An 11431-nucleotide genomic window follows, 5' to 3' on the forward strand; every position below is an offset into this window, starting at 1 on the left:
CATTGGAAATGTAGCATCACATTGGATATGTAGCATCACATTGGATATGTAGCATCACATTGGAAATGTAGCATCACATTGGATATGTAGCATCACATTGGATATGTAGCATCACATTGGATATGTAGCATCACATTGGATATGTAGCATCACATTGGATATGTAGCACGACGTACCAGGTGTTACTCATACCTCAGCCTTGAAACAGAAACAGGTTTTTGAAGCCAAAAGGTATAATATCATATAATCATAAACGTATGACGATGTGTCGACTCATCCCCCGAATAGACTCTACTAGAAAAATCTCAAATTTTCGAAATTCTCGAGGTCAGCCCTAATTCTAACTGGTTGTGTGTTTTCTAGGCATGCTGGTGGTGAACGTCACCTGGAGGAACAAGACGTACGTCGGGACCCTGCTGGACTGCACCAGACATGACTGGGCCCCCCCGAGGTACACACTCAATTACATCTCCGATAAAAACAGCAGACCGCTGAATCCAGATCAAACGCTGAATCCAGATCAAATGCTGAATCCAGATCAAACGCTGAATCCAGATCAAACGCTGAAGGCTCTTTGAGCAGCTGTTATGTTAAATGTTTGTTGTTTGTTTTTCATGTATTGCTCTTGTATTGTGTCTCACTCACGTCCAGGTTCTGCGAGTCTCCCAGCAGTGACGTGGAGATGCGCGGCGGTCGAGGTCGTGGGAAGCGGATTCGACCCGGCAGCAACACGCCGCTCAACGACAACAGCAACTCCTCCGACAATAAAGGGAGCGGCAGCAGTAAGACGCGCGGTGGCGGCAGCGCGGCGGCGGCTAACAGCAAAGGGCGGCGAGGCAGCCAGACGGCCATGTTGGGAGGAACTGAAGCTAGTCCATCTTCCAACAAGAGGAAAAACAAACCCGCGTCCGACATGGAACCAACTTCCAGCTCCGAGGACACAAAGGCCTCTAAACGAATGAGGACAGACTCCACCGGTAACGCTCTCCCACTTCCTGGAGGAAAACCGGATTCCCTTCCTCCTCCAATGTTGGATTGCCCCTCCCCCGTCCTCATCGACTGCCCTCACCCCAACTGCAACAAGAAGTACAAGCACATGAACGGGCTGAAGTACCACCAGGCGCGGGCGCACAACGACCACGACGTTCAGGACGTGGACAGCGAGTACGGAGACGATGTTCTAACCCACTCTGACGCTCCTGGTTCTTGTAACGGAGCCGCCGCCATTTCTCCCGCTCGCTCAACGACTCCTAAAGGACGGGGGTTCGACGCGCCTTCGCCCTCGCCGGGAAGGATGAAGGTGAGGAAGAAGGAGGCGGAGATGGATGCGGAGTTGGAGGAGGAAGGGGCGTGTCTTACGGACGAGGCAAGCAACGACGGGTTGGACGACAGGAAGTCCAGGAAGACGACGGGAGGCGGAAAACCTGATAAAGTGACTCAGAAAGGCGTGAAACCCGGACGTCCTTCCGCCGCCTCCCCTTCCCCTTCTTACGCCTTACAGAACACTTCCCCCGCCTCCTCCGTGGTGCAGCAGCCAATCCCCAAGAGCTCCGCCTCCAGCCCTGGCCCCACCCCCACCAAGGACAAGAAGAAGAAGAAGAAGAGGGAGGGAGGCAGGGAAGGAGACAGTCCTAAAGGAAAGGGAGGAGGGAATAGAGAGGAGGATTCTCCGGACTCCCTTCTGAACGGATCGGAGCATCAGAATCGTTTGGCGAGCATCAAAGCGGAGGCGGATAAGGTTTACAGTTTCTCCGACACGGCGCCCAGCCCCTCGCTCGGCCGGGGGGAGGGGGGGCACCTGAACGGGGCCGAAACAGGAAGCCCCGCCTACTCGGACATCTCCGACGCCGGGGAGGACGGGGAGGCGAGGACGGGGGAGGTGAAGGTGGGTCTACCTTTTAGAAAAACACTTTATTTATTGACTTGATTTATTTCGAACGTGTAAAACCATAACACAAAAAATTATAATGAAATGAAACAAGAGAATTATGATACTGTACAAACTTAAAGGGGACCTATCATGCAAAATGCACTTTTGTACGTCTTTTCTACATGAATATGTGTCCCCGGTGTTCCAGGGAACTCACCAAGTGTCAGAAAACACAACCCTCTCTATTTTCCTCCATACCCAAATCTCTAAAAAAGGGGCTGCAACGGATCTGATAAAAACTGATCCAGATTTGAACACTGTCCTGACGTCAGGACGGTGGCGCTACGGCTATTGGGCCAACTCCACCAATCAGGAGGAGACAGCCACGGCCATTGCCGTTCGAAAGCGCTGGAGACGCTGTAGTACATATGCCAGGCCTGTAGGTGGTGCTGCTCTCACAGAATCTGCTTTTGCAAAAACAGAAATAAAAAATGTCAAATTGAGCAAAATGAGGCATGGCTAAAATGCATGATCTGTTTGGTATTTTGAAAAAAATAAAGTATAAATATTCCTTATATAGGTATGGTCCTACACTATATTATTCATAATAAAGGATGGAGAGTCCTGCAGGTTAGCATCCAGCAGTTTGTGCTAGGGACAAACAAACACTTTATTTACTGACGTTTTTATTTATTTGATTTGATTTTTATTTATTTCGAACGTGTAAAACAATAATACAAAAAATGATAATGAATTTTGATACTGTACAAACTTAAGCAGTATCAAATCGAGGCGAGGACGGGGGAGGTGAAGGTGGGAGCCTTTTCCACACATTGTAGTCTATCATAAAACGTTGGGGTCCTCAACATGTCCGGGGTCACAATAAGACCCTCTGAGCTGCAAACAGACTATTCTCTTTTTCATTTGGGGTCAGGTAGGGGTGCACTGTTCATGTTTTAATGTTTTATGATTCTTACTCATTCCCTACTCTTTATTTCCCCTTATTGTTATTGTTTGCAGAGCGACACGAGGCGCTTTGCAGAGCGACACGAGGCGCTCTGCAGAGTGACACGCGGCGCTTTGCAGAGCGACACGAGGCGCTTTGCAGAGCGACACGAGGCGCTCTGCAGAGTGACACGCGGCGCTTTGCAGAGCGACACGAGGCGCTTTGCAGAGCGACACGAGGCGCAGAGCGCCTCGTGTTGCACGAAAGCTTCTGTATAAATAACGTTGTTTATATCATTATTATTAAAAGGTGAAGACGGAGCCCGACCAGGCGCCGCGAGAAGGTGCTAAGAAGACCCTGTTCCCCCCCCAGCCGCCCGGGAAGGACTACTACCCAAACTACGACTCGTATTACTCCCCCACGTACCCCAACGCCAGCCCTGCCGCACCCCCCCTCATGGAGGGTGTCCAGGTGAAGAAGGAGGAGGAGTCGGAGGTACTTCATTTTACATTCTGAGATGTGTTTGTGTGCGTCTCGCTGGTGAAGCGTCTTGATGTCTGTGTCTGTGCCTCTGACGCCTCTGAGATGTGTTTGTGTGCGTCTCGCTGGTGACGCGTCGTGATGTCTGTGTCTGTGCCTCTGACGCCTCTGAGCTGTTGTTTTGAAGGTGGAGCCTCTGGAGGACAGGAAGCAGGACCCTCAGCAGGACCCTCAGCAGCCGTCTGTGATCCAGCCGCGCTCCAACATGTACGCGCAGCAGCTTTACTACAACCAGTACTACGTGCCCCCCTACTCCTACCCCCCCGACCAGAACTACCACGCCCACCTGCTGGCCTCCAACCCCGCGTACCGACAGCAGCACGACAACAAGAAGGCCTCGCTGCCCCCCCCCACGCTCTCCAGAGCCCCCAGCCTCTCAGACCTGGGGGGCAGCAAGGGGGGCCCCAAGCCAAAAGAGCCCAAAGAGCCCAGAGAGCCCAGAGAGCCTAGAGAGCTGAAGGAGCCTAGAGAGATGAAGGAGCTGAAGGAGCTGAAGGAGCTGAAGGACCCTCGAGACCCTCGAGAAACCCCCCAGGTAACTGCAGAGGGCAAATCTGTGATCATGTCGAAAGGCGAGGAGCAGAAAGTCCCGCCTCCTCCAGCCGCTGCCGTCCAACCAGAAGGCCTGAAGATGAAGCTGAGTGAAGCAGGGCATCATGGGAAAGAAGAGGGGGGGAAACAGGGAGGAGTGGAGCCCGCCATGTGGTACAGACAGGTAACTACAGCTGGGGGTTAACACTGTGGGCGGGGCATGTATAAAAAAGGCCTCAAACAATTGATCAAAAAGCGACATATTTGAAGAAAAAGTGGGTAAAAGTACTAATATTTAGGGGCTGATGCAGTTTCACAGTCTGTTGTCTTTACTAACATCTCTCTCCTCCTCTCTCCTCCTCTTCCTCCTCTTCCTCAGGAGCCGGACTCTCGCCTCTGGCCCTATGTTTATCCCAACAAATACCCAGAAGCCCCAAAGCCTCAGGAGGAGGAGAGAGAGCGAGAGAGAGAGAGGGAGAGGAAAGGAAAGGAGGAGCGATCGAGACCTAAAGAGCACCAGAAGGAGAAGGAGGAGGTGAAGGAGGAGGTGAAGGAGGGTGATCACCGAGGGGGGGGTAAGGAGGCGCGCCCCCCGCCCCCTCCCCAGATGCAGTTCTCCTCCCCTATGCCCCAGCATCACCAGGGTTACCTGCCCTACATGCCGGGGCCGTACGCCTACAGCCACGGGTACGAGGGGGCGGGGCACCCGGGGTTCAGAGGCCTGCCCTCCGTCATGATGCAGAACTACCCCGGTGAGTAGGACTCAAAGGGTTAATGTAACGTCTTTTAGGGAAAACTGAGCAAAATTGGTGAAAAAAAAGTGGAATATTTGGAAATTTTAGGGAAAAAATCAAATATTTACTGAAAAACTGAAAAAAAAAATTTTTTTATAAAAGCCACATATTTCCTGAATATTTTATAAAATGCCAAATATTTCCTGAAAACCTGATAGAAATGTCATAACTTTGCAGAAACAATTATATCAAATGCAAATATTTGCTGATAATTTTATAAAAATGCCAAATATTTGCAGAAAATGTACAAAAAATTTCAAATTGTTCTGAAAATCTGGTAAAAACGGATTTAAAAAAAAAGCCATATTATTGCAGAAAAAATGCCACATTTTCTGAAATCTGGTTAAAATGTAAAACCTTTGCAGAAACAATTATATAAAATGCCAAATATTTGCTGATAAACAGATAAAAAATTGATAAAAAAGCCAAATATTTGTAGAAAATGTTATAAAAATGCTAAATATGTCGATAAACTGGTAAAAAAAACTGGTACTAACTTATTTAAAAAAGCCAAATATTTGCAAATAAATCCACATATATATGTTAGAGATTGATACAAATTGATAAAATGCCAAATATTTGGTAATTTTTTTTAATAAATAAAGCGATTAAAAAGTGTTGAAAAGCCAATATTGAGATGATTGAAGCTGCTCTCTCTCTCCTCAGGCTACCTGCCGGCCGGCTACTCGTTCCCTTCCTACGGGGGGAAGGCTGCGGGGGCGGAGGAGGGGGAGAAAGCCTCCAGGTCCAGCCCCACCGTGAAGCCCCCCCCCGCAGAGAACAAAGCTCTGGAGCTGCTGCAGCAACACGCCAGCCAGTACAAGAGCAAATCCCCCTCAGTGCAGGACAACAAGCCCCAAGAGAGGGAGAGGGAGGGGCCCCGGAACTCCCCCTCCCAACGCATGCTGCCCTCCCACCATCACCTGGGGTACCCTCTGCTGGGGGGGCAGTACGACCTGTCCTACGCCTCAGGTGAGACACACTGATAAACATTATAGACCCATCACCTGGGGTACCCCCTGCTGGGGGGGCAGTACGACCTGTCCTACGCCTCAGGTGAGACACACTGATAAACATTATAGACCCCATCACCTGGGGTACCCCCTGCTGGGGGGGGCAGTACGACCTGTCCTACGCCTCAGGTGAGACACACTGATAAACATTATAGACCCATCACCTGGGGTACCCCCTGCTGGGGGGGCAGTACGACCTGTCCTACGCCTCAGGTGAGACACACTGATAAACATTATAGACCCATCACCTGGGGTACCCCCCTGCTGGGGGGGCAGTACGACCTGTCCTACGCCTCAGGTGAGACACACTGATAAACATTTATAGACCATCACCTGGGGTACCCCCTGCTGGGGGGGCAGTACGACCTGTCCTACGCCTCAGGTGAGACACCACTGATAAACATTATAGACCCATCACCTGGGGTACCCCCTGCTGGGGGGGCAGTACGACCGTCTCCTAACGCCTCAGGTGAGACACACTGATAAACATTATAGACCCATCACCTGGGGTACCCCCTGCTGGGGGGGCAGGACGACCTGTCCTACGCCTCAGGTGAGACACACTGATAAACATTATAGACCCATCACCTGGGGTACCCCCTGCTGGGGGGGGCAGGACGACCTGTCCTACGCCTCAGGTGAGACACACTGATAAACATTATAGACCCATCACCTGGGGTACCCCCTGCTGGGGGGGCAGGACGACCTGTCCTACGCCTCAGGTGAGACACACTGATAAACATTATAGACCCATCACCTGGGGTACCCCCTGCTGGGGGGGCAGGACGACCTGTCCTACGCCTCAGGTGAGACACACTGATAAACATTATAGACCCATCACCTGGGGTACCCCCTGCTGGGGGGGCAGTACGACCTGTCCTACGCCTCAGGTGAGACACACTGATAAACATTATAGACCCATCACCTGGTGGTACCCCCTGCTGGGGGGGCAGGACGACCTGTCCTACGCCTCAGGTGAGACACACTGATAAACATTATAGACCCATCACCTGGGGTACCCCCTGCTGGGGGGGCAGGACGACCTGTCCTACGCCTCAGGTGAGACACACTGATAAACATTATAGACCCATCACCTGGGGTACCCCCTGCTGGGGGGGCAGTACGACCTGTCCTACGCCTCAGGTGAGACACACTGATAAACATTATAGACCCATCACCTGGGGTACCCCCTGCTGGGGGGGCAGTACGACCTGTCCTACGCCTCAGGTGAGACACACTGATAAACATTATAGACCCATCACCTGGGGGTACCCCCTGCTGGGGGGGCAGTACGACCTGTCCTACGCCTCAGGTGAGACACACTGATAAACATTATAGACCCATCACCTGGGGTACCCCCTGCTGGGGGGGCAGGACGGACCTGTCCTACCCCTCAGGTGAGACACACTGATAAACATTATAGACCCATCACCTGGGGGTACCCCCCTGCTGGGGGGCAGTACGACCTGTCCTACGCCTCAGGTGAGACACACTGATAAACATTATAGACCCATCACCTGGGGTACCCCCTGCTGGGGGGGCAGGACGACCTGTCCTACGCCCTCAGGTGAGACACCACTGATAACATTATAGACCCATCACCTGGGGTACCCCCTGCTGGGGGGGCAGGACGACCTGTCCTACGCCTCAGGTGAGACACACTGATAAACATTATAGACCCATCACCTGGGGTACCCCCTGCTGGGGGGGCAGGACGACCTGTCCTACGCCTCAGGTGAGACACACTGATAAACATTATAGACCCATCACCTGGGGTACCCCCTGCTGGGGGGCAGGACGACCTGTCCTACGCCTCAGGTGAGACACACTGATAAACATTATAGACCCATCACCTGGGGTACCCCCTGCTGGGGGGGCAGTACGACCTGTCCTACGCCTCAGGTGAGACACACTGATAACATTATAGACCCATCACCTGGGGGGCCCCCTGCTGGGGGGGCAGGACGACCTGTCCTACGCCTCAGGTGAGACACACTGATAAACATTATAGACCCATCACCTGGGGTACCCCCCTGCTGGGGGGGCAGGACGACCTGTCCTACGCCTCAGGTGAGACACACTGATAAACATTATAGACCCATCACCTGGGGTACCCCCTGCCGGGGGGCAGGACGACCTGTCCTACGCCTCAGGTGAGACACACTGATAAACATTATAGACCCATCACCTGGGGTACCCCCTGCTGGGGGGGCAGGACGACCTGTCCTACGCCTCAGGTGAGACACACTGATAAACATTATAGACCCATCACCTGGGGTACCCCTGCTGGGGGGGCAGTACGACCTGTCCTACGCCTCAGGTGAGACACACTGATAAACATTATAGACCCATCACCTGGGGTACCCCCTGCTGGGGGGGCAGGACGACCTGTCCTACGCCTCAGGTGAGACACACTGATAAACATATTAGACCCATCACCTGGGGTACCCCCTGCTGGGGGGGCAGGACGACCTGTCCTACGCCTCAGGTGAGACACACTGATAAACATTATAGACCCATCACCTGGGGTACCCCCTGCTGGGGGGGCAGGACGACCTGTCCTACGCCTCAGGTGAGACACACTGATAAACATTATAGACCCATCACCTGGGGTACCCCCTGCTGGGGGGGCAGTACGACCTGTCCTACGCCTCAGGTGAGACACACTGATAAACATTATAGACCCATCACCCGGGGGTACCCCCTGCTGGGGGGGCAGGACGACCTGTCCTACGCCTCAGGTGAGACACACTGATAAACATTATAGACCCATCACCTGGGGTACCCCCTGCTGGGGGGGCAGGACGACCTGTCCTACGCCTCAGGTGAGACACACTGATAAACATTATAGACCCATCACCTGGGGTACCCCTGCTGGGGGGGCAGGACGACCTGTCCTACGCCTCAGGTGAGACACACTGATAAACATTATAGACCCATCACCTGGGGTACCCCCTGCTGGGGGGGCAGTACGACCTGTCCTACGCCTCAGGTGAGACACACTGATAAACATTATAGACCCATCACCTGGGGTACCCCCTGCTGGGGGGGCAGGACGACCTGTCCTACGCCTCAGGTGAGACACACTGATAAACATTATAGACCCATCACCTGGGGTACCCCCTGCTGGGGGGGCAGGACGACCTGTCCTACGCCTCAGGTGAGACACACTGATAAACATTATAGACCCATCACCTGGGGTACCCCCTGCTGGGGGGGCAGGACGACCTGTCCTACGCCTCAGGTGAGACACACTGATAAAACATTATAGACCCATCACCTGGGGTACCCCCTGCTGGGGGGGCAGTACGACCTGTCCTACGCCTCAGGTGAGACACACTGATAAACATTATAGACCCATCACCTGGGGTACCCCCTGCTGGGGGGGCAGGACGACCTGTCCTACGCCTCAGGTGAGACACACTGATAAACATTATAGACCCATCACCTGGGGTACCCCCTGCTGGGTTTTTTTTGCGATTGTGTTAATCCTATGCGTTTTGCCGTATGCGTTCCCGTGGGGGAAGCACCTAAATCAGGGGTGGGGAACCTCTGGCCCCCGCACCGTATGCGGCCTGCGAGACCATTTGGTACGGCCCTCGAGGTAATTTATAAACACATACAAAAAAGAAAAACATTTAAGAAATCTAGACCGCAAAATAATTAAAAAAGCGAGTGCCTGTTTTTCCTGGCCAAGGTCAGGGTCCTTGAACACAACACGAGCCTAACGTGTCATCACGTGGTATATGTCTCGTCTGCAGGGGTGCAGTCCTGATGGAGAGCACCAGAACGCCGCTCCGGCTCTTCACAAAGTGCAGTACCCATAAGGAGCCGTACTCATGCAGCAGTTTCTGCGTGGCTGTGTCTTTAGCTGAAAGCCCAGAGATCTGTTCATCTGTCATACTGATCATACAGTCAATCACTTTGCTGTTATTAGCATCTGGTTAGCTAGCTATGCTAACGGATATAAGAAGCTTTTTCTACAACCAGTGAGGTAAAGGCACATCTTTATATGATCATTATAGTTATAAAAGAATAAGAGAATAAAGTAAACAGGTATAAAATACTATATGACAGTAAAAAAAGTTGTTATTAATAAACAAGAATACAGTTTGAAAGGAGAGTGATTTGTAAAATATCCATAAAATTAAATCTGCTTCCAGTTCTGTTTCATATGTTGAGAGATGTTTCCATAGATCTCTTAATGTTGCTCTCAAAGCACCAGATTGATGCTTTTAACACCGGGGGAGCATGCCCCCCGGACCCCCCTAGAGGAGGTTAGGTCCCCCCCCCACTTAAATCATGTCCACATGGATAGGAAACTAAATACATTTGCACACATCTTGGGTCCATATCTCTCTGTTGTGGGGGTCATGCCACACCGTGCACGTGCATGCCACACCGTGCACGTGCATGTGCGAGTCATGGAAAGATATCTGGATTAAGAGGTTGCTTGCACAGCATGAAAGAAAGGCCAAATGAATGGGCTGTGATTTGAGTATTTTTAAGCAGAGGTCAATCATTTGTACGGCCCTCGGAGGATGTTGAACAAATTGAAATGGCCCTTGAGAGGAGAAAGGTTCCCCAGCCCTGCTCTAAATCTTCAAAATCGACCCAAAACTCATCAAAACCAGTCCTACAGATACGGCTGCTTTCTGGTTAAAACGACCATTATTGATCCTGAAAATGTCAGAAATGGACCCAATAACCCCAAAACCAGTCCACACAAATCAGCCAAGATACTTCTTTACTGTTATGAATTGGTTTTCTCAGCGTATTTTAAACGCTGTGAATGTTTTCCAGGTCTCTCGTCTTCAGCCATCGTCGCCAGTCAGCAGGCGTCGGCCCCGTCCATGTACCCCCCCCCACGGAGGTGAGAACGGTGAGAGACACACACACAAACACACACTCACACACACTCACACGCACACTAGGGGTGTAACGGTTCACAAACATTTCGGTTCGGTACGTACCTCAGGTTTTTAGGTCACGGTTCGGTACGTTTTCGGTACAGCAGAAAAAATGATCACAAAACATAAAATATTTATTTGGGGTTTTTAATTATTATTAAACTGTGAATAATGTATTCACTCAAATAAACACAAAATATAATAAAATAAACATTATGGTGCAGCATTTCGATGAACTGAAATAATCTGTACTTGAACTGTACTGCACTAGTTTGACATTAGGACTTGCTTCTCATTGTATTTTCATGTCTCTTTAATGAACTTGTCCACATTGCTTGCCGTGAGGGCAGATCTGCTGGCACTCACAATGTCTCCTGCTGTGGAGACCACCCTCTCTCTAGGGACAGAGGTAGCAGATACAGCCAGGTAGCGCTTTGCTAACATGGCACTGGACTTGTTGCGAGTGTTGGAGGCTTAAATGCGAGTGGGAGTTGGGTTTGCACTTCAGTCATTTTTCTTTTGGTACCGGTGATATTCACGTTCGGGTGATGCCTTTTCAAATGACTGTGCAAGTCAGTGGTCGCGTGAACCAAATATTTTCCGTCTATGAAAAATCCGAAAGCAGTCATTTTGACAGATTAGAACAAACTCAGAAGAGCGCCAAAGTTTCCCCGCAGCAAGGCTCCGGTGTTGTGCCGTGTTATGCATGCCCGCCAAAAAGGAAATTATACCTTTTCCAAACCTAACTTTGCCGTAAAAATCATTGAAATGTCTGAGTATTTGCTTTACGCTGTGGGCATGCATAACACGGCATAACGGTTCACGAG

At 51.2% G+C, this 11431-nt stretch overlaps 1 protein-coding gene across 2 annotated transcripts in view; it reads left to right on the top strand.

The window, feature by feature from the left end:
* The window catches only part of LOC117496417 (zinc finger protein 609-like), a 56082-nt gene that overhangs the window by 41659 nt on the left and 2992 nt on the right, over positions 1-11431 (top strand). Inside the window, exons 4-10 of one of the 2 annotated variants that reach the window (XM_034148080.1) lie at positions 364-451; positions 652-1885; positions 3126-3311; positions 3484-4071; positions 4267-4639; positions 5348-5653; positions 10498-10576. In XM_034148080.1, coding sequence (XP_034003971.1) covers positions 364-451; positions 652-1885; positions 3126-3311; positions 3484-4071; positions 4267-4639; positions 5348-5653; positions 10498-10571 — 2849 coding nt within the window. In that variant the 3' untranslated portion in view covers positions 10572-10576. The remainder of the gene's footprint in view (positions 1-363; positions 452-651; positions 1886-3125; positions 3312-3483; positions 4072-4266; positions 4640-5347; positions 5654-10497; positions 10577-11431) is intronic. The other variant, XM_034148079.1, reaches the window with a different exon arrangement.

The sequence above is a fragment of the Trematomus bernacchii genome, unplaced genomic scaffold (genome assembly GCF_902827165.1).
Source record: "Trematomus bernacchii unplaced genomic scaffold, fTreBer1.1, whole genome shotgun sequence".
NCBI lineage: Eukaryota > Metazoa > Chordata > Actinopteri > Perciformes > Nototheniidae > Trematomus > Trematomus bernacchii.